Genomic DNA, 24,359 nt, shown 5'->3' on the forward strand with positions numbered 1-24,359 from the left:
CTTAGCTATTCCTATTGTATAACGCCAGACTTATATATATTACGATCGTGATGTCGCCCAAAGCTTTTATTGTCTCCTCAGACTTAAACGCTCGTATACTTGCATCATTACGCCTTTATCGTTGTCACACGCGATTCATCACAAAGACAAATCGTCGAAGCAATTTGCACTGGAATTAATCGTTGCGACATTGCCGCGTGCACCTTGTTGGGAAAATAGAAAGTGTAATCGCGCCTTTGTTTAATGTTCCTCATTCTGCGGTTCCGTGTTCCCTCCTCGCTCAAACCCACGGAATTATTCATGTGGTAGATCGCAGGATCGCGTCAAATAACAATTGTTACTAACTGGAGGACAAGAGGATGGTTACGGGACGAATTAAGCATTTTTACCGTAGCGTATACAAATGTAGAAAATTATTTGTGTTATACGTCGCACATAAAATATTAAAAATACGACGCGTTTGCAGTGACGAATCCACCGACACGAAAAATCGGCTCGGTTGCTGACATCGACCCAGTGAACGAATATTACGGATCGTTAACGCCGGCCACAACGATAAACAATAATCAACATCAACCTCAGCATCAACATCAATCACCGCCACCGCCCTCCAACGTTGGAGTAAATATCTTTTTTATTGCCTATTGTCGCATTGTGTTGTCTTTTGTAACTTATTTGTTACGCGATATAAAGCTTACATGTCTACTAATACATGAAAGGAATACATTTCATAGAAAGAATTTAGACTGTTACAAAATAAACTTTTAAATAAGTTTTTTAAACAATTGGGACCAAAATAGTATAAAATATTGGCAAAAAGTAGGTTTTTAAATGTATAATATGTAAAATGAATATGCAGTTTTACGAATCTCTGTTTTCTATAACGATGTTTTTTTTCCGCAGAGAGTGTACAGAGCGATGTATGACTACGAGGCGCAAGATCTCGACGAGGTGAGCTTCTGCGACGGTGATTTGATCGTCAATTGCACAGCCGTAGACGAGGGTTGGATGACTGGACTGGTGCAGCGTACGGGACGACACGGCATGCTACCCGCTAATTATGTCGAACCGGCGCAGATTTAAATATTTTTCAGGTCGAGCTTCCATTCGCTAATTGTTGGCCGCCACTTCGATTAGAGTGCTTAATTAGGGCGCTTTGGGAAGCCCTCCGAAGGGAAAGATAATGTTAAAAAAATTTACGTGATACAATACTCGAGATAACGCTTCTACTCGGCTCTTGTTACTCGGCCGAGATAATATGTTTGATCGAAACGGCAAACTGTCATCTTAGAAAATCAGATAATCAGATATCTATGAAAGTTTAAAGTGTTTCACGAAAAATCTTGATATAAATTTGAGCTTTGATATAAATTTGATAACTTTTCTATCTTGATATCAACTTGTCCATGATGTCTGTTTGGATAAAGTTGAGTATTTCACAATATTTTGCTATATTATATTGATAAAAGAAACAGATTTATGAGAATAAACACCAAAATCAGTTTTATAAATGTCCGAAGACGTACGTCTTGAGTATCCACAAGTTGAGTATAACTTGACTACTAGATGACAAAGTTTCGTATATTAGAATTCCATGATGGGACCAAACTTTACATAACTGCAATAAATTATGCCTATTGCAATTAAAATTTTAAACAACTGTGAAGCGACACAAGCCTTGACCAACAATTAAGAAGAATTAAGTATAAGATATTTCTTCTGCAATGCAGTTTTAAAGCGTCACTTTTATTTTTTTACTCTTAGCCACAGTTATATCATTCCTCCGTTTCGATATGTTTTTTAGAATTTAAATTATACGATTAAAATATAAATATCAAGAAAGAACATTAATTTGGTTCAGTTGACAGTTGACTTTACGGACCTTTTTTTGTTAATCATTATTTTTATTGACGAGAATTTTATGTTACTTGTTATTCGATATAAACTCTGACTAACACATCAATTAGATAGATTTTTATATTTCCGACCATTTTGCATTTATAAGTAGTACTATATTCTTGTTTTTTATAATAATATATTATCTCTTCTTTTCTTTTACTTTTTCGGAAATACTTTTCACAAAATAATATTTTAGTTATAATATCCAAACTTTTTTCTGAACGAAATGTAGGACGAAATCTTCCCTTATATTCGAAAAGAAATAATGCAATGTGCCTTATACGTATAGACTGCTAATTAGTAGCGGTATGGATTTTTTATCATAATGTAAATTATACGAAAGTGTATCGGAATAGGATATTCAAAGAAATATCAACAAATTTTTACTTGCCGAATTAATGTAGTTTAATTTGATGTAAAAAAATTAATTGATATAATCCTCTACCTTTTCCCTTAAAGATAAAGCAGATTGAAATAATAAGAAACATAATATTATTGACGCTAAAGATGCTGACACTTGCCTTCCTTTTTGATAAAATATGAAAATTATTGTTAGGTACCGTTACTGAATTTCAATTAATTAACGATCTAAATATAAATTAATTAACCCATATTTTATTATATAGTTCTTAAGTTTTATTTTGTATGGTCCACATATATGCTTCGCATTTCTCTCCAAAATTCCATTTACATTGTTGTAATTATATTATTTGGTTGACGATTCTGAGGTTACCGAACATGAGATTTTATCGAAAATCAATTGATATTTAGTTTATCTTAATGTCGAGCACTTTTTATGTAATTTTAAAAGCCCAATATTAACCGTATTGGCTAACATGACAACTAATTTTCCAAGATTTTTCTACTTTGGCGATAATCATGCCTATAAATTGATCCTTGATAAAATGTCGTGTTTACCACCACGGGGTGTTTCTTAGTGCCTTGTTATTGCGTGTTTAAATTAATATCAAACTGGTTCCTCAGAAATGTATCTACATCCCATTTACCTGAATAGGCAGATTATATTGTGGAACGATGTCCGATGGAACTGTACAGATTAACGAACCATGTAAAAGTTATAAGTAATTCGTTATCTGCGAGTCACACGTGATGTCGTTCGACCTCATTTATAAACGAAGAGAATGATATTTTTGGAAACATGTTATTCAGCACTCTTGTAATTATTAGCTCGCTGATAAGAGGATTTCATATTTTAATTGCAAGGTACAGAAATATATGTTAGCGTTGTGTTTAGACAAATATTATATTATCATAGCAAATCATAAATAATGAATATGTATGTTATGTAAATCTATGGTTCATTAATTTTTTTTTTAGTAATTGCACGCTCAAATACTGCATCCCTTTTCTATCTTCTTTTATCGATGAAATTCCTTTCTTCATTATGAAAATTCCTAGTCTTCTGAAAAAACAAATCGCAAAGATGCATGTACATCGTTTTTTATCACAGTATATATATATATAATTTATTTTCATTCGCACATACCTATTTAGTCATAAACTTGATATTCGCAAAGAAGGATCCTTTCGTTTATATATAAATGTGTTGTTTCATTAAGATAAACATTATGTTAAGAGAGATAAACATTATTGTTTCTTCACAGAGTTTAACGAATGACTGTTCTTATATTTATTTTTCTAATAATACTATGTTTATATTTTTCTTTGGATATTAAAAGAGCATCTATCTTGACATGACCACGCGCTAAGTTTTAATATCACGACGATGGTAGAGTGTTTAATACTATTTGAAGAGACATTGCAAATTCCATTGATGCCGTTGGCATTCAGCGTTATCGCAAAGCAATCAATACTCAGCCATGTAACAGATGATCGCGAATTCAATTAACTGTGAAACAACGTTTATAGCCAAACAATTCTTAACGTAACGAGATTGCAAAATCGAGTAAAAACATTTAGTATGCAGAGATATAAAATATGCATATTTATTGAAAGTAATATAAATACAATAAAATGATAATTATCACATAAGATAGTCAAGATTCGCTGCATCAAGTGCATGTTTGAAAGTCTCTGAGCTTGGTCCATCACAAGATTTATCGTCAATCCCGGTAACTTGCGTGATCATGCGTGAAACCGCTGAATTAACATTGGAAAAGATTAAAGACTAAGATATACCATTTTTCAGCATTAAGGTATGTTGCCGAGAGAGCCGGGGATGTATCGAACTTGCTCGACCTCGCAATTCGATCATTTCAAGCGTACATTTGTCACATTTGTAATATCGTTCTATCTTTGTTAGATTTCATTTCTGTCATATGTCATAATCCAACCCAGATTGCTTTGCAAACCTTTCTAATACATCATAGAAGCAACTTTGTATTGTATGCTATAATGAACACTATATCTCGTTCCGTTAAAACGAGATATTTCAGCAAGTCAATCGGTAATTCATCATAATTTTTGACACAATACTGCACGATACAACATAGAAGCGTGGCTTGAAAATATGGATGATACATGGGTACTCCTTAATAAGTAATGGAAAGAAACTTAAGCGTTAGCCTGACTAATTAGACCGCACTGTCTAATTGTACGGTGGAATGTGCAAATATAAAGAAGATTCATGGTTAATGATGAATGTTAGCGCTGCTTCTTGAACAAGATGGAAATGTTATAAGCAGGAAATGTTTGTCAGTTATTCGTATTAGATGTTAATTGTATCGGTGTTATTTATTAGCTATCTTTTTAGACTTGTGTTTTTACGACAGATGCAAATTGGTGTAATTACGACGAAAGAGATTTGTACAGTTTAGTTTAATTTCCTGCTTATATAAGTGTGCCCTGAACACACTTGTCGCAATGAATGTTGTGTAGGATGTTATATTCAAGGCCATATGGACTTAAAATGAGCTTGGGCAAAATCTAACTTTCGAGCAAACGTTTTTTCGGCCCGTACACATTTGTTAATGAAACAGCGCGACTTTTGGTAATATCCAGCGTAAATTGTGCGGTTGAGCAAGATGAAAAATAATGTATCTCGCAACGAGTTTCTTAACAACTAATGCCGTTACAGATATGAGAAGCTACGCGAATTTAGGGGCTAATACTGCGCGTACAGATCTCGACGGAAATAATGCAATTTATTGGACGTGAGGGATAAGATAAGACACCTTGGTGTGCAGGGATACCAGGCGCAGGTAACAGAACCGATGCTGCAATAAATCATCGCCGTCATTGAATGGGAAATTCGTGCCAGGTATTGGAAGAGTACGTATATATTTTTGCTTCCGAAAGAGTGTTTTTCGGACTCGCAATTTTTTTTTCTTTATACGATCTTACTGCCGTTCGAAAAAGATTTCGTTCCCGAGGCAATTTCTATGTAAAACTTTACAAAATGACGCTGGACGAGCCTGCTCAAACGTAGATTTCGATCGAGCCGAAGGAATGTAGAACGCATGACGGTTCGCCTTCAGCGAAAAACTCGGCTTAACGGTTAAGCCACGCGCGGTTAACGCTAAATGTCAGCAATCTCATCCTCCTCGTCCTCGACTTTCCTCCAGCGAATACTGTGTAGAATGCTAATGTAATGCTCGGACGAGACGACGTGTGGCGAAGAGTCCGCGTGCTGGCAGTGTCGTTTTGTCATAGCGTGAACGAACCGTTTCTTTCTTTCTTTCTTTTTTCTCTCGTTTTTTTTTTCTTTTCCCCGCAACACCCCCAGTCATACGCATTTTAGCCTGCCTGCTAATATCCGGCGAGGTCGGCGAACGTCTGATCCATCTCGTCGGCGATCGCTTTGTATTTACAGCGCTCGTTAACCAGCACGTCTGCAACGAGAAGGGAGGGAAAACGTGGTATTAGTGGACGGTACGATGGTTAATCGGATGTACATTTTAATATAAATTTTTTAATTGGAAAGAGAAAGAAAGAACGCAAAGAGCACACAATCTTCGTGATTGACGTTTTGAGATTGGACGATCATTACGTCCGTTAAAGCGACTTAAAGAGTAGGATGAAGGAAAATTTATGCTTGTAGTTGGATAGAGGTCCTGTTACCTAAAACCTGAGAAATAGCATTGGCTTTTCGGTTCGGAAAATAAAGTATAAGATTGAAGCCAATATATATATACACATATACATATTTATAAAAATATTTTCAGAAATAAATGTCTCGCAGTCCATTTTACCTCGTTAAGGAACAGGGTGTTTCGGGTATGAAAGAAAGCAAAACAGCACGTCAGATTCTATATAGGTATTTTATTTATCCTATTTTCTGAAGTATTAGAAACAAAAGTGGTCTTGTACAGCTTTTCGACAATTTTAAATCGCGAGAGCTACTTATTTGACGGAAAGATTATCAAGAGGATATACTTTCAGAATTCAATAACATTTTATTAGTGACACGTACAGAAAGTCGGATGTGTACTGTACTTTTCTTTTTGCTCTACTTACCGCACGTTCAATTACCGAAGCAGCGTAATGCAATTAGAACTCTGCGCTAGAAATCGTTTTTTGATTGCAATTGTAATTGTAATTTCGATCTAAGCGGCGTTTTCGAAATAAATAATTAAATAATCGCGGCTCAGTGGCTGCTCTGTGCGCGAAAGATCCGGTAGTGGGGTCGTTGATAAATAGAAAAAAGTGGAGTATATTGAACGCGGAACGTATTTATAGTACATTGATTTTAGTTACGATGACGAAAGCAATACGTGCGTCGAACGGCCGTGACTCGACCGCGATCGAACCGCACGATGTCGATAATTCGATTAACGGCCCAATTAATTCGACAGCGGACGCGGATATTCGGACAGCCGATTTAACCAACCAATTCGGTGAAGGTGAGGTCCAGGTCGTCGCAGATGTATTTGTACTTCTCCTTTTCGTGGACGAGCTCGTCTGCAAGAAAACGTAGCGTCGTTAGAGAACGCATTCGGCTATACCGTATCCTCGTCGGTTGTACTTTGATACGTTTGATATGAATTAGGTGCATTGATTATTTGCGTGAACTTTGAGATAAGATAAAATTGAATGATATCATGAACTTCGATCCTTCGTTAATTATCGAGTATATATGGAATGTTTGATTTTAAGCGGGGTGAAAAGAAGGTATATAGAAATATTTTTGCACGACCGTTTGGAAAGGATTCTTTTAGAAGGCGCTCGCGGTCGGGAAGCTGTGGTTTCAGCAACGAGAGCGGGTTAAAAAAGCGTAGGCAGGTAACTTACGGAAGATGTGTTAAGCGCAAGCTAGATTTGTAAGAAAGGCTTTCGGTATTTTTTTTTTGTGTCGAAGCGTTAGGAGAATGGTTAGTAGCCGCGTTACACGCCATAGAGCTCGAAGAACGCATTATCCAGGCCGTCCCCGACCTCCTTGAATTTCTCCTTTTCGGTCACCATCTCATCTGCAAGCATTCGCAACGTTATAGATAGCCGTTAATTAGTTAGAGAGACTTTGTCTACTGCGTGGCGTGTAAGGTGCTCGGGGAAAAGAAGTGTCGAAGAGATGAAAAGTGTTTAATATTGTTAATATCGCGCTAGAGGCAGGTATTGTGGATCGGCCAAGCAGGATAGCGGTGAAAATAATTGAATTTAAATTAAATGCTCAATACGTTTAGATAAATAACACGAATTTTAACGCGTGCGGCTAAAGATGATTCCTCGATTATTCTTATTATCGCCATGTTCGCTAAATTCCTTTTGTTAGATATAATTTGTACCTTATATCTATTCTCTTAACTCTATATTAATAATTATATTATTATGGTAATAATTTATATCTATGCTATTTTTAACTTTACGGTAATAACTTTTTTTCATGTATTCTTCTAAGTGTGTTTTGACAATTAGACATGTTACTCATGAAAATGATTCTTTTTTATGATGAAATATCATTAATATAATTTTGTATCAGTATGATTGCGCCAATAAATAAAATTGAAAAATCTTTATATCTATAAAATAAGTATTTCATAATAAATAAGAGACAATCGTGAAGTTTCGATATTGTAAATAGGGAGATTTGTCATGCATTAAATAGCAAAATCGGATTAAGCAGATTTACTCACCGTAAATATAAGATATACGTACCACACTTTCTTCCTTCATCATGCATTTTGTTATGAGACTGTCTAACAACAAGGCGATCACAGTGTTATCGCGTTGAACAGTAGTTATACGTCGTTATGTTAACGGTGAAGGATTAATGTTAGCGCAGGTAAAAAAAAAAACAGAAAAGAATAACGACACAAACAAAAACAAACACACTCTTTTTTCAAAATTAAAATATATATTATAAACAGTTTTATAATAATAGCAATATATAATAATCAATTATTATTACAATGATATTAGTGTTATTATCGTTCCATTCATTTTATTAATATTAAGTAAATTAATAAACTAAAACTCTCTCTTAAACTCAAGTATCTGCGTTTTCCGTAATTTTTAGTATTATTCAGAAAGAAAAGAATTGTGGCTAACAAAAATCAACGATAGGACATGTAGGTAAGTCTCGTGGTTGTGCTTTTCGCGATTACTTTCCTGATTTTTAAATAACGCTTGCTCGTGGCGGCGTTAAATTAGAGAACAAACGGTCGCGATATTTCCGGGTGGCCTTTCGATAACGTATGTGCTATACTCCATTTTGAATCGGTTCATCGTCATCTTCGCATGCATAAAGATATAACGTTTATGAGATACACACAATTCAAAATAGTCCGAATTTCCGACATTATTTGACCAACAACGTGGATATTGATATCATACGTGATCATAAGTCACGTAACAATTAATACGCTTACTATGTTGACACTACAACTGTATCAACCAAATATCGATTTGTACAATACAAATCAACGCGACGTTAACAAACTATATAAAAAGCTAATTATTAAAATTAAAGCCTTTATATGAAAGGCAAAACGTTTATATTTTTTCGTCGTCAGGAGTCGTCAATCCTGAAATATATTCGATCTATTCTATTAAGTTCATCGTTAGCTTTATGATTGCTCAAATGATCATGAGAGCGATGATAATATACATGCATTTATATATCGGAACGGGAAGAGGACGATGCACATTCCTACATCAAAAGGCCATCCAAGAATATGTTGCAGGAAAAGTGCTACAAGAATAACCGTGATGGATTACGACATCGAGGTCGGGGCAGTACACGCGACATAAATTACGCTTTTTTTTTTCAATAGAAAGAAAAAAAGATTGGAAGAAAAAATTTCTCCACGGAATTAGCCGATGCTCGATGACGAGCGTGAAATAGCAGTAACATTAACGACAACTGTATCAATTAATATCTAATAATAGTAATAATAATTCGTGGCGAACCAAGCGCCACGAAGTGGAATATCGGATATGCGTTATTTCGACGATCGATCATTATATTTCCGGATCTCTCATTCGCTGTTACGTTTCGAAACGAAGCACGTTCCCTGCATCGAGGTTTGACGTTGGCCGTGGTTTAGTATTTATATTGTAAATATATACAGGCACGATCGGTAAAAAAATATCAGAATGACTCAGCTAGCACGGGAAGCTGTGTTGCGGCATGGACAAAATAGCCAGTTGCTTCCCTGTTTGCATCTTAAGTATTACGATCAATTTTTCGTAGGCTCGAAGTTAAACCACTCTGTAAACGTGATACACGCATATGTGTCTTGCATAGGCCAGATAATTCTCGATTATTTCGTACTACGAGGAAAAAAAGGGCTTTGAATTCTGGCAATACTACGTTGGTGATATAATCGTAATTGTTTGATTGAATATTGCACAACGAAGACAAAGACGTACTACAAAAATATATATTTTTAGAAAAATTTCTGGGAGGGCTTGGCAGTGGAATCCTCTTAAATGCACGATTATTGCATTCATTATCGTCTTTGCTTTCATCGGCGGCAATGAGAAGATAACGCGACGCGACATAATCTCGCTGACAGACGAAAGAAACTGACGAATCTCTTCTCGCGCGAGCTGAGCCGCGTGGAATGCGGAATGTAAAATGATGCGAAAAGTAAATGAACACTCTGTGTCCCTCCATTATATACAGTCCTGCTACGCGTATTGTACCGAGAGAAGCACGCGCAAATTCGATGAAATGCTCGACTGAGCGAATCAATTAAAGGATAAAAAAATTTTCATAAGTCACTTCTAAAAGATTACTCAATAATCGTTTATCTTTAATGGGGAGAAGGAACCTGACTTCAGGTATCAGACAAGTCGAGCGTAGTTTACTATATAATTATATATTAATTACAATATTATAATTATATAATAGATCATATTTGAACGTCTTTGGCGCATAAAATTGATACGCTCGAGAAAATTTGTTTCAAACCCATCGAACTTCTTCTCTCGGTACAAACAATCCGATCCGTCTCGTCTCCGTTTCTTTCATTTTTTTTTGTCTCTAATCCCTACTCACGTATTCCTCCCACGGCCAGTAATTGTTTTCGTATAACGAATTCAAATCGCAGCGAGCTCGAAGACGCCTCAAACCCGTCGCAACCATGCCTCAATTTTTCTCATATTAAAATTTAAAGGCAGACTAAGCTAAAATCTAAAGCTAAAAAAGTCAGATTTCGATTACAAGTAACTTCATATTATGTACGGAACTATTCTGCCGTCTGTCCTATTCCTCCTCGTTCTTCCTCCTTTTTCTATCTTTTACATCCTTCCTCTCTTTCTCTCTCTCTCTCTCTCTCGCTCTCTCTGTCGTACCGATCCTTTCGTTCTGTATCTTCCTTACTCTTCCTCACACGCATACATACACATTTTCTACACTTCCTCTCATCTTACATCAGTCTCTGTCTTGCGTCACGTGCATACAAATAGACACGCGATACGCACGACACACGTATACACACACATACACGCTTGAGCACATACAAGCACGCATAATACGTACACGCGGATGGACGTAATGGAGGGTATAAGGCTAGCCTAAAGACTGCATTTTTATTCGTTAAATGTAAGGTGTGCACCACGAAGCGCTCGCGCCGTAACGGCGTATTTGTTTCTCTCATTCACTTCTCGTTGCCGCCGTTCTGCTATTTGCTTCCGTTTGTTTTTCTTTTGTTCTTTTTTCCCCTATATCTATCTCCCTTTCGGATGTTCTCTCGCTCTCTACAAACGTTCTCGCGTTTTATGCGTATTTCCGTCCACCGCGAAAAACACGATTTACATGTTCTGGATGTCATGCAGGGTGGCCTCCATCTCCTCCTGTAGCAATTTGTTTTTCTCTCTCTCGGCCGCGAGGTCGTCTGCAAAGATCACTGGTTAAAGGGAAGTAACACACGGCAAGCCACACGCGTAACACACTGCGTTTCGGCGGTTAGATGGGTAAATGCGCAAATAAAATACGGCGCACACACACATATATATATCCACACAGGGTGAAAAAATGGGGTTTGCTTTACGATTGTCGAATCATTGTGTTCCTATATATTGTATAATAATTAGGAATGTTCCTATATATTATAATTAGGAAAATTGACTAGAATAAATTCTCAAAATTTGATTTAACCACTTCAACTTAAACTTTCTGGTTAGAAACATTCTTAGCAATTTCTCTAATCTCTCAAAAAAAGATTAAAATATAAGCAGTGATTATCGTAATAATTACTTTCTTCGGTATTGCTTTATTTATAACATCTGGTATCAGGAGTTCAAACCTTTTGTGTGCACGGCATCGATTCTTTATAGGAACCTAGGTGCTTAAGTAGAAATGATTTCTAATCGTTCTCAATATCACTACAAAAACTTTTCCTTGAATTCTTTCTCTCTTTCCGCTTGATAAGAAATTCAATTCATATTGTAAAATAATTGTTTATCTGAGATAAAATATCTATATTAACACATGTCAACGTATTTATTAAAAAAATTTACTTGAATTCAAATAAATCGTGTTATTAAAAAGAATAATAATAATATATCAACGTGTACGTATTCTATTTTTGCCGTATACGCACCTTCGAGCCTGTCAACTTCCTTCTGGAGTTTCTGCACGGATCTCTCCGCGAACTCGGCGCGTGCTTCAGCCTGCGAAAACGCAATACTTTGTCAGTCAGAAAATTATACTTTAAGTGAAATTATCTATCGATTTCAAGAAAAAGAAAAACAGAGCAAGAAGTTGTCCGTTTTAATTATCTTATCTTATGGGATCGTTTTAATAATTGCATGAAACAGAGATACAATCAGCAAGATTATGGTTGTTCTGCTTTTTTTTGAAATCGTTGAGATAATTAATTATAACTATCAATGCTTCACGCCATGCAAGTAAAACAATTTCCACGTCACACATGACTGCAACTACGCTATGTATCTGAATCTAGGCCTTGAAAGGTTTAGTTGCAACACTATATTGCACGATTAATATGCTTTTATCGAGAACAATGCTTCACTCTCTCTTTTTCGGACAACACGCTCAATGAAAAAGAGAAACTTACGATAAGTACTTCGACACATTTGCATTTGTTGTACCTCGTGATGCGATCTATGGAACTTTATATTTCTAGGTATTTATACAGGCCTCGAAAATTTCTGGCGTTCTTTTTGTAAAATAGTTTTATACCTCACGTACAAATACAAAAATTAAATTAATTTCTTTTGTAATTATTTATCATATTTAAGTATCGTTTTATTTTCGAACATTATTCGAAACATTAATTTTATATTTTTCTACATTTTAATAGTAGATGATTAATATAATCGAAATAAAAGTGGAAATTTCTGATACATATTTCAAAGTATCTTAATCCGTGGTAATCTTAATCCTTCGCTTTTACCTACCTCTTTTAATTGACTATCGAGAATCTTCACCTGGCCCTCGAACGTCTCCTCTCGTTGCGTCGCCTGTGTTTAATCAAGCACAACAAAAAGACAAAACGAGCTTTCGTTAGTTCACCGCAACGCAGAAAACACTGTTTAGTTACTTCTAAAATAATGGGGTCAGATGCAAAACGACAGGGGCACGCGAGTTAATATTTTAGTGGCAAGACCTACGACGCGAGGATGGATCACACGTTAGAAAATGCAAAGCAAGACACTCCCAAAGGATGTGTACCTCCTTTAGACGGGTGGTAAGGGTCTTAATTTGGTTCTTGTATTCCTCCTCGCGCTGGTTGGCCTACGTACAATTACGTAAATATTATTTCTTATACGATGATTTAACGATAATTTTCTCCGAAACATACCGGCTATAAAATTCCTCAGAACGTTTAAGAGAAGGTACTCGATCCAATTATTAGCATATACTTCCATCGACATAATTTATGATTTACAATTAAATTGGGTATTATAGAAAAAACGGTATAATGCACTTTCTATTCATAATATTTTCCGGCATTTTAGACACGAGTTAATTGGTGATTAAGAAAATCTTTATAATATAAAATGAGAATTGGGGAGGCGATATGATCCACGGATTTATGTTTCGTTCTGATTGCGCTGTACATGGGGCGTAAAATAAATCATTTACCTTTTCCTCGGAGACCTCGAGGGACTTCAAGTTATTGCCGACGACACGCAATTCTTCTTCAAGCTCGACAATCTTGCTGTAAAATTAATTAGCCATTTAATATTGAAGTTTATGAATTGTAAAGGGAAAAATATTAAAAATTGCAGACAAACGTTTTCAATATATTTTTGTATACATTTTATATTTTTTAGGTAATACTAGAAGTTATTTGAGAATGATGTATGAGGTGAAGTTCATAAAGAAAAAAATTTATCTTAGTATAAAAAACATATTTTTATCGTAATATCGAATCTTTGTACCAATAAGAAATTTTTTAATGTACCAGTATATAAAAATTGTTCTGCCTAATACATTTTAATTTATTGCACCGTTTGTCAGTAATTTTAACTTCTGAACGATATAACGAGCGAACGACAAAGGAGTTGCATAGTGCTGCACATGAAGGAAAAGGGACATGGCGAACACATGCGTGTGATTGCACTTACGATTCGGAAAGCTCGGCCTTCTCTTCGGCACGCTCGAGATCCTGCTCCATCATGACTAGTTTCCTGGCGACCTGTGATCAACAGCCACACGTGTCATGCGCAAAAGCAAAGGTAATGGAAGTGGTCATGAAATAGTAATATAAAAAAAATAAAAATATATATTAGGTGTTGGCATGCAGAGACGCATAAAAATCCGATGTTTCCTGGCTTCTAGGGCTCCATCCGGCTGCTACAAGATTAGTGCAAGTGCACTGTGCCACAACGTTAATTAAAATTACGCATGGGATCGCATCTACGTCTATAGGTAGCTATTTAATGCAAATGTTTTATAGATCAACCAATTAAATAAAATTAGATAAATAATTTCGGATGTATTTGAAAAAGAATTAATAAGCTCAACTGCAGTTTAATGTGATTCAACATAATTTTTGCTTATTTAGACGTAGATGGTGTCGTGGAAAAGCCATTATTACTATTGAGGTATTATTCAGTAGGCTTCTACTTAACGATTAGATTGACGGTTCGTAATTCTGGCTCTCCACGACAGAAAAGGTCTTACAACTGATACACTTAACAACAGCTTTTAATGGTAAAATGCGAGCACGAAAAGTGTCGTTATCGTGCAAAATGGGCACGGGCGTGGTTAAGGGGTATCTTCGCCTTCGTCGTCGTCATCGACGAACGTGTTACGAGCTAACGGTGCTGTCAAAAGTTACGGCAGCGAGCCGAAGCGCGGGCACGACGATGCATGAAATGGAAAGAAAGGGGGGGCGGCTGGGTGAGACGAGAGGGGAGAAATACCACGGGATCGTTCGCACTTCGGGCAAAAGGTGCCGGGACCAAAGATGCCTATATAAAAATGATGCTTACGACTCTCCAGCCTCGGCACGCTCCTCGGCGCGTTCTAGATCGGCCTCAACCATGGCCAATTTACGGGCGACCTGTATAAACGACACACACATACGGTTTCTAACATGTGTTGCTTTCTACCACCTCCTCATCTTTCTCCTCGGCGACCACGCCGCCTCTGAAAACTCCGGAGGCGGCGGGATGGCAAGACACCGGCGTCTCGTCGTCGTCATCGCCGTCGTAGCCGTGATTGGAAGAGTTACGGTCTTAGGGAGATATTCTCTCCTTACGCTCAAAGCCTGCTGACGAGCTCGTGCGGTGGCCTTTGCGTTTAACATATGCAACATACGCACATATGCAAAGTTATGCCTCTCGCGAGAAAAAAAGGGAGCTACGCATTTTTGGCGACAAACGTGATCTTTAATAGAGCGCGATAATTTTTTGTATTAATATAGTTCTCACAGAATTCATGTACGCTTATTTTTCAAGTTTATACGTGTCTCCGAATTCGCGTTCAAATTAAAACATGTCGTTAACGACAGGCTAAACTGTTGTGTTAACGCCAATTTTCTTCGAGCAATCTGCCTGAACGCTTCGCAAATGGGTAGCTTCTTCCAATCGGCCGCGCCGTCGAAAAAACAAACAGATCAGAGATGCAGCACGCAAGTCGCGTCACGCAAATTGCAGCTCAATCCTGATGGACTCGTAAGCGCATGTAAGACAGCAATGTATGGTCACGCCAGGGAAAAAGATCGTCGTAGAGTTAAAACACCTTTAACACCTTTTTTCATTTGGATGCGTGCATTAGCCGTGACTAGATGTGTCTGTAACTCTGTCCTACGACGATCTTTCACTTTCATGCAGCACATCAACTTTCGCACAATCGTGGCGCGATCGATCGTAAAATGGCTTTTCCATAGAAGTTTAATTGAGAGAGATTCGCGATTCGTGCGGGTCCGATTACTTAGTTTCCGCGTTCTCTTCACTTCGCTCGTATCTCTTGACCTCGGAAATTTTCTATTACAGTTAGTAAAAACGATCTTTATATACGCAGCACGAGACGCAGAATCGTTCGATGTATCTATGCTTGAGATTCGTATCAATTTGACCTCATCACACAGTCAGCATAATTCCGCGAGCAACTCACGTAATACTCGATGAGAACTGACACCCGTGATTCCGAGGCGATAAAAACAAAGATTTTATTCAGCTCGTTGAGAAAATGCAAATCAGCGATGATCGCGTCGATTAATCAAAATGCGTTCGATATGGTATAAGGAAAATATAACGCATAATTTGTGCCAGTAGACTTCATCAATTTCGTGACGACCCGACCATTTTACGATGCAGTTGCGACACGATTTTGCGAATAAACGACAGTTTGTAAATTGTAAGTCGTCTTATGTATATGCAAAAAAAAAGTTTAACGGAGACATCGGCACACTCAGTTGCTGTTAGAACTTGTCGTCACCTCTGTAAGTTTCTGTAACGGTTAGGCAGTTAGATCGTTAATTAGGAGGTCAAAACAGACGACTGCGTGGAAGCAACTATCTACTGAAATAAATTGAACGATTTGATTAAAATCAACTCTCGCACACCGCGATTAATTTTTGCGTATACTGTTAATTAACGACGATTTAACAGATCGCATGGAACGTCATCGGGTGGAAAAAATTAATTGATTGAAATTACGGTAAGCGTAGAAGTTTCAATAAAAAAAAGTTATGAATTCTCCGATGATAATCATCAATTTGCAAGGATTTTTCGTAGTTAAAAAATGATAAAGTGTTATTGAAGGTAAACAAAAAATGTTCATTTTTTCCAAAATTAATTAAAAATAATTAATATTGCAAAACATACAGAGAAACGTGACGCGTTCTGTCACATAGAGATTAGATATTTATATCGCGTAAAATTATGTCGATTAAAAAAGATTTCGAACGATATCTTATCCCGGCGAAATGATAAAAACTGTAATCTCCGAGTGGACAAATAGCAAAGTGTGTATCACCGTAATTTCAACATTATCGCGGCCAACACCTACCATTGCAACTCTCGTTATTCTGGCGCATCACATTCCGAATTCCAGCAAAGCGAAAACGCGCTCGTCTTAGCGAAGAGACAAGCTCGATAAATAAAAAGTAGCACCATGTCGTTGACGCGCGGAGAGCCGCGACAATAAGTTGCGCGGCGGCCTCACGCGGCGTTATCACAACACAATTGAGGACTCTTGTTAAATTTAACGAGGCCGGTCTCGCGAGTAACGAGCGACAGACCGAGCACGCGGGCCCAAACCTCCACGGTACCCCGAAGAGATCGAATTATCGTAAATAAACGCGCGCGCGTATAAACTTCTGCGAACTTGGTCGCGCGCGGCCGATCTCTAATCTACAAGTATCTAATAACAGGAATATATATGTAGCAATAACAAGATTAAACTCTAGTTACGAAACTGGCACTTGAGACATTTTTGTTGTAGCTTTTGTCGTAACCGAAATGAAAAACACTTGGAAATCACAGATACCCGATTTGAGGCGCGCTCGTGAAACACGTGAATGAACACTCTCGTACGTATGTATCACCACTCTCTCTCTCTCTCTCTTCCTTCGTTTCTTCCCGCGTGACTTCTATTGCTTTTTAAAATTTTCTCTATTCTAACAACAAGATGAAAAAGAACGATCTTTAAAACACTGCACTTGTCGCAAACACGCAAAACTTTTCTAAAAGGAAGAAAACTTTTTCACTTTCATTCGCAGCCCAGATCGCGATCACAGATTCGACATTCACGATTTACCCTTGCTAAGATTTCACTGCGCGAGAGATTCTTCGCTCTCTCGACTTTCTTACGGATCGGAAACTTTTGCTTCACGACGCGGACAACGCGGGAAGATCGCCTCGTTCTTCTAAACGCGGTCGAAACCTCGGCGAGCCAACCAACACGATTTTGAACGAACGGGATGTGCCTCGTGCGAGACACGTATCTTTACTCGCAACGGAGACGCGTATACGTATATCGAACCACGGTGTTTTCGAGCACACAAAGAGAAGACAGAGAGTTACGGGGTTAGGCACTATTTTGACTATCGACTAGGAACCATCAACGTCATGATTATCATCGTCACTGCATCCAACACGCTTGACAGTGGTAGTCGCGGGCGCGCGAACCTCATCGTATTTCTTGTCGGCTTCTTCGGCGAGGAACCTGGCCTCCTTCAGCTGATTCTCGAGGGCGTCCATGCGCTCTTCGTCCGCCAAGCTGCGGTTCTCGAGAATCTTGCGGGCGCTTTAAGGTGGACACATGTCGAACGAAAGAGTTTACGGTTAAAATAGTCGATTAGACAAACGGATTAAGTTAAGAAATAGGTTTCGGATGATCGTCGAGGAACGCCTCTGCTCAGCTCAGCTCACAATGATGTGTCTACCTGTGAAATTTATCTGGGGAGATAATCCCGGAGGAGAACTACCGACCGACCTGGACGATCTTTTCTATAATACTTTTACTAATGTTACCGAAAGTGACATTTCGTATCAAGCTAATTCGCTATTTCTTCCGTGAAAATGTTTCAACAGATAAATATTTTTGCATTTATGAATACAAACATCCTAAAAGACGGCTGGTAGTTCGTCTCCAACCAAGAGAAATAGAGGGTCCTTTCAGCCCTTATTTCTTCGCTCTTTGTTCGCTGATGACCCACCTCCTCGTATTTTTTATCCGCCTCTTCTGCGATCAGTTTAGCCTGTGCTAGCTGCTGCTCCAACAAGGATACTCGGTCGTCCTCCATGTTAGTGCGGTTTTCGAGGGCCTTGCGTATCCTAACGTTCGTCGATTTTTAGAAACGAGTTAATCGTCGTTGAAAGAATGATCATCGTTGCGTACGAAATGACTAATTTCTCGACAATCGATTTAAACATTTTTTTTTAAGTATAATGAAAAATACAATGTAGATATTGTAAAAGCGATATATTGTAAATCCAATTTTTAATTTTTTCCAATGCGAATTTATTTTATCAGGTTTGTATATCAATTAATGTTTTTCTATTTATATAGAGATAATGTTTTTTAATTTCTTCCTTGCGTCATAATTATGATATTTTGCCGCGTGACAAATCAAGAAACTAGAAAAGCATGTATTTGACAATTTTTCTCTCGTACACGAGAAATACATCGTAGTGAAGTAAGACGTGCGAAGCTTGTACACGTCATTCGTTATCAAGACGATAAGCAAGCCCAACGTTATTTTAAGCTTTTACGTATCGCCGTAAAGAAATCATAATCGGCAATTAGACTTTGAAAATTACAGATGCACTTAATGACCGTCCTTTATATTCAATACTTTATATTACGCTATTATATATTTATATATTATAAAAATCAGATAGATCCAACTAAGAAAAATATGGCGTTTCACATTCTTTCAACATTCGTAAATTTGTCATTGTTATCTTTCAAATAATACGTAATCAGCAAAAGAAAATGGATATTCAGAAAACTATTTTCAATTGCAAAGAATCAGAAAGCGTTTGTGTTATACTAAAAAATAAGTTGTCGCGGCGGATGCGACATGCAGCCACAAAAAGTAGGTCAGGATGTGGTGTTCAAAGATCCGCAAGATCTCATTTCGATTCTATTTGAAAGATATCTCCGAGTACAAAAAAGAAGAAATATTGCGAATAATTTCTTTGTTTATATATCTTTTAAATTATGTAGTAGTTGACTAGAATTGTTTACGATATCGTTATTTTGCAATAATTAGGCACCTACTTGTGCATATATATATCTATAATAGAAAACGAATTTAATATAATTACGCGAATTTTTGCATTTATCTATTATTAATTTCATATTTGATATTGGTAACTGGAATATTGAAGAGCTACTGCGCTCGGGTCTATATTTGGTATACGATATTAGTCATACAAAATTGCAATGCATCGAACCGCGTTCTATAATTAAGTTGCGGAAAAAGGATTCAAAAGATATTCAGTCTCTTTCTCAGATTAATTCTTTCAATGTAAGGCGATACAAGGTCGATACGGAATTATAAAAAAAATAATTTTTGTTTTAAATAAAAGATATTAAAACTGTTCAGAATAAAATAATTTATAGATATTTTATAAATATTATTTACTACGTTATACCATACATGTGCAGGTAAAATACACATGATGGATTAGCAGCAGAAGTGGCATAAGTTATGCAAAATAATTTTTGAAATATCTGTTATACATCAGACGTTTAATTTTTTAAAAATATTTTTAGTATAAAAAAATATCTGGCTATAAAAAATTATCATGTTTTATGAGATATAACTGAAAGAATATTACATAATAAGAAAAAGGATTGAACTAATTTTAATTTTATAAAATAACAAGATAAAATTTATACAATAAATGATTTATACCACTTTTGCATTTCACTTATACTTAATTCCCGATAATTTAGAATTATTCATATATAATAGATATAAGAATGATCAAGAGTAAAATATTATAAATCTTGTCTTTCCCATAAATATAGTTAATGATAGTTAACGATTATCTACATGAAATACTAACATCGATCCTTACTAGCGGCTTGGCAACAAGCATGTTAGTAAATCCTATTAATGTTTAATATCTGACCATATAATACATATTTATACAATTACTTACTCTCTTAATCATTCTTATAAAGATAAAAAAAGAATTATGTAACAATGAGCAGTTATTTTTCATTAATATAATTATTTTTCATAAAATACTTATGTATTCTCATTACCATAAAAATTGTCAATTATAAAATAGAAATATATTTATGTATTAATATCTCTAGTAAATATAAAATAAAAATATATTTATATATATATCTTTCGTATTCTTATTTTGATAACTGCTCGTTGCAAATAATATACAAGACGATCATAAATAAAAAACTTTGCAATAATTTCGTTGCGGACATAGTAATGGACACTTACCGTTCGCTCTCATCGGCAGCTTGCGATGCCTCCGCCAATTTGGCAGTGGCAGTGGCAAGGCGCTCCTCGGATCTCTCGAGGTCCTCCTCCAGGAGTTGAATACGACGATTCAAGGCGGCGACTTCGGACTCAGCCTGTAACACAAGAAAAATCCATTCCAAATAAAATAAAAACTGAAAAATCGGCAATTTTTAATCTTACATGGTCTCTTAGTAAAACCATATTGGTAATAAATAACGTGAGAGAGTGAAGAAACTACCGCAAGATATACCTTGCGTAAAGAATAGTCAAATAAGAGTAGAAGCAGATAATTAAATTTAAAAAAAGAACAAATCGAGATCTAAATGTACATATATTTAAAAAACTGAATTAAATTAGAATGAAAAAGCTTGAAAAAACACGCACTATAATAGTCAATAATTCAACAATATACTAAACGCTGTTATTTATGTAATTTAGTCACCCCTGAATTATTAAATAAATAATATAATCTTTTATTGTATGTGTAAAAAACAGTAGCTTGCTAAAATAATGAGACGGTTTAACGAAATTATTCGAAGTAATGTAAGATCAAATGGTTGATCTGCTGTTACTGTCTAAAGTCTAAAGCCTACCGGCACGATATTGTAATCAGGCGCATGTCGATACTGGATTAGGAACGATCTAAATCCAATCTAATGCCATAACGTGATCAGAGCTTGTCACAACAAAACACTCGGCTGGAGATCGTAAGGGTCTTTGCGTGCATACCAATGACCCCGAGGCGGTCTCGCATGTTGCATTAAGAGTTGGACCGAACGGATCATCACTGTCATCGATTTCGACCAAACTTTTGACACGTAAATACACGTTGCATCGCTCAGCGAGTGTTGCTATATCGTCCACGATAAACACTTCTAAATTTCAGATTAGCGATACGAGCATGGATTGGTTTTCAATATAATCGATAATGTTCGTAAAGCAATATTTCAGTGGAAATATTTCAGGCAATAAGTAAATCAATTACGAATTTTTACAGAATGTTTACTTTCGAGAACGTAAGTAACAAATACTGAACAAATTTTATCATCAGGATAGTTAAATGTTAATTTTAATATAAATGGATTTTATCATCGCACATTATCCTTATAAAGAGAAAAACAATTGTATTTATTATCAATGTGATATCTCTTCAATTATTGAAGCCTCCATTAAGATATTAGTACAAGTTAATTAATTTTAGATTAGAGAGATTAGATGATAGACGAGAGACTAATTTTAGTCGCAATTATTTTTGAAAATAATAATTTGTAACTTTATTAGCGGAATTGTATAAAACTAAGCGAAGCGTGCGATTTTCACGGATGTAAATTACTTAACGGTCGATTACACGTGTATCCGCGTACACACAATTTGAGGCCCTTGTCCTCGTTAGCTGCACCTGCCTACGATTGTGCGCCTTAGTAAAAAGGTCCTAATTCATCCCGTATGCAGGAAACGTGTCGTTTAACAACGTTACTTTATTAACGGTGCGTGAACTTGGTATTCATGGATTTCGGCGCACCTATATCGGTTTTATGGGGGTGATGTCAGCGGACTGACAACAACGATTGCATAATCACTTAAACGTAATCATGATATCACAAACCGCGCTACCACATCGCTAGTAATAATTACTAATTTTTCTGTTGACTGTTTCTGTTAAAACAATAGATGGTGAGGGTATCTGGGTTTTGTCATAATCCACGTGGTTTATACAAAATGAAATCCAAATAGATATACAAAATAAAATTTTCCTGTTATTTATGAAACTGCTTGATATTTTGGAATAATTGTCGCGTAAAACACACCGTGTGTCTGTACAAAACATTCATATTTATTCCACAATTTCTGTGAGACTTCTTTTTCGCTTGCTACCGTCGAACTTCCGCAACCGAGTAATGCGAGTTCAATGATTGTGAAACCTGGCCGGCGTGGTTCGCGTTGCCACGCTGTTCTACGCTCGATAGTGCGTGCACGCAACGCTACGCACGCTTTCGGTGTTACCTTACCGGTGCGAGACGACGTGAACTTTGTATTCGGAGGAAATCGGCACGCCCACTCGCGTACTTGTGTCGAGCGCACAGGTCGTGTCACATGGACGATGTCCGCGACAAGTGTTGGTAAGTGTGCCAAACTTCCGCTTCGTCCGACCCTTTCTCGTAGCCTTCCACCGCGATCTATTTAACTCGTCCTGCAGTCCGATCGACGTCGACCGCGATTATAGGGATCGGTGATAATTTAGTAAAGCAAGTATATTTTCAAGACTGGATCTTACAGGCACTGATATTTAATCAATATGCATGTGGGATCTTGAAGGAATTAAAATTGCAGTTTTATTTTGAATAAAAATGACGGAATTGCTTTGAAGAATAGGAGAATCTATGCATTTCAATAAAGTCGTCACAAAGGCAACATATTTCATAGCTCACAAAGACACCTATGAAATATGTTGCCTTTGTGACAACTTTATTGGAATGTATAGATTTTCCTATTCTTCAAAGCAATTCCATCATTTTCTCAAAAATAATATATTCCATATTTGCCTTTGTGGACTTTATTGGAACGTATAAATTATACATTCGCAAGTTGTAGATGTGAAAAAAAGCCTTCTATTAATTTTCCAAGGAATAATTTTATCGTCTAAAATTGCTCTTTTTGCATTTATGAGTTTTATCGGAGTTTTATCTTTGCAGATAAGATTCTTAACATAAAAACTTCATTGAGGATTATTCCATTATTTGTCTTTCTGCTGTGCGCGTGTAATCAAAGTATAAGGCGGATTCCTGAGGCGGAAAGAATCACGGCGTACGATATTATTTTACATCGCTCCGTGTGATATCCGCGAAGTGCGACCGGCATTCGTTTGAAAATAAATTCAAGGCGTCGCGCGTCGTGAGGAACGTCGAGAGGGAGAGACGTCGGGATTCTGTTATGTAAACTTCTCGGCAAAAAGACACACGGTCACTCCGAATCCTCGAGATCGCTTTCGCGCCTGATCGACCCGTCAAATGCGCGAGCAAATCAATAAGACTCGCCTTATCGCGCCCTCGCATCCTCCCGTCTGAGCGACGATAAGCCGCGTATAATTGAATCAACTTGCGAAACGGCAGATCGCTCATTATCATCGCGTCGGAATCGAAGAGGATGGAGGGAGAAGAGGAAAAACCAGAAAAATCGCGGTGTCGCGCAGCAATTGCTCCGTGACAAAAGCGTATTAGTGCAGCCTAACCGAGTCCGTCGCCGTTGGCCTTTAAAACGCATTTAGCGCACTATCGGGCGCATTCTATCGCGAGTGCGCATTGGAATCTAGCGATGGATTTTCGCCACTGCGCCGGAAAATGCGGCGCGGCGTTGCGCTGTTATACATCCGAGCGGAAATGCAGTCTTGCAGGCCAGACATTTATTTTGATTGCGAATTACTTTTAGTTTGTCGTGTCACATATATACCATTTCAACGTATACAAAATTTCTATGGATTTATTTATCCTGCAAACGTAACAGATTTTTATATTTGATACGGAGGTAAAAATAAAACAATGACAGACTAAGAAGACTATAAGAATGTATAACCGAAAGACGAAATCGTTAACTGGTTGTTGGTCGGCGCACGCGATATAACAAAATGTTATAATAAAGATTTATAATCTTACGCGATTAATGATTATCCGTAATGAATAA

The 24,359-nt window shown here is 36.9% G+C and overlaps 2 protein-coding genes across 22 annotated transcripts in view; one reads left to right on the plus strand and one right to left on the minus strand.

Moving 5' to 3' along the window:
• Nucleotides 1-3,210, plus strand: part of LOC139825186 (LIM and SH3 domain protein F42H10.3-like) — a 28,314-nt gene extending 25,104 nt beyond the window's left edge. For both annotated transcript variants that reach the window (XM_071797718.1, XM_071797716.1), the window contains 2 exons: nucleotides 467-621; nucleotides 904-3,210. In XM_071797718.1, coding sequence (XP_071653819.1) covers nucleotides 467-621; nucleotides 904-1,083 — 335 coding nt within the window. In that variant the 3' untranslated portion in view covers nucleotides 1,084-3,210. The remainder of the gene's footprint in view (nucleotides 1-466; nucleotides 622-903) is intronic.
• Nucleotides 3,211-3,842: 632 nt separating this feature from the next.
• The window catches only part of Tm1 (tropomyosin 1), a 46,691-nt gene continuing 26,174 nt past the window's right edge, over nucleotides 3,843-24,359 (minus strand). For 3 of the 20 annotated variants that reach the window (XM_071797707.1, XM_071797697.1, XM_071797703.1), the window contains 7 exons: nucleotides 20,661-20,794; nucleotides 18,402-18,519; nucleotides 13,858-13,928; nucleotides 13,373-13,448; nucleotides 12,959-13,021; nucleotides 11,865-11,934; nucleotides 3,843-5,711 (listed from right to left, as the gene is read on the minus strand). In XM_071797707.1, the coding sequence (XP_071653808.1) occupies nucleotides 5,629-5,711; nucleotides 11,865-11,934; nucleotides 12,959-13,021; nucleotides 13,373-13,448; nucleotides 13,858-13,928; nucleotides 18,402-18,519; nucleotides 20,661-20,794 (615 nt within the window). In that variant the 3' untranslated portion in view covers nucleotides 3,843-5,628. Of the gene's footprint in view, nucleotides 5,712-6,121; nucleotides 6,781-8,148; nucleotides 11,157-11,864; nucleotides 11,935-12,684; nucleotides 12,748-12,958; nucleotides 13,022-13,372; nucleotides 13,449-13,857; nucleotides 13,929-14,727; nucleotides 14,799-17,871; nucleotides 17,990-18,401; nucleotides 18,520-20,660; nucleotides 20,795-24,359 lie in introns of those variants that run through there. The other 17 variants (XM_071797705.1, XM_071797691.1, XM_071797701.1 and 14 more) reach the window with 10 other exon arrangements.

Source organism: Temnothorax longispinosus, chromosome 2, assembly GCF_030848805.1.
Source record: "Temnothorax longispinosus isolate EJ_2023e chromosome 2, Tlon_JGU_v1, whole genome shotgun sequence".
NCBI classification, from domain to species: Eukaryota; Metazoa; Arthropoda; class Insecta; order Hymenoptera; family Formicidae; genus Temnothorax; species Temnothorax longispinosus.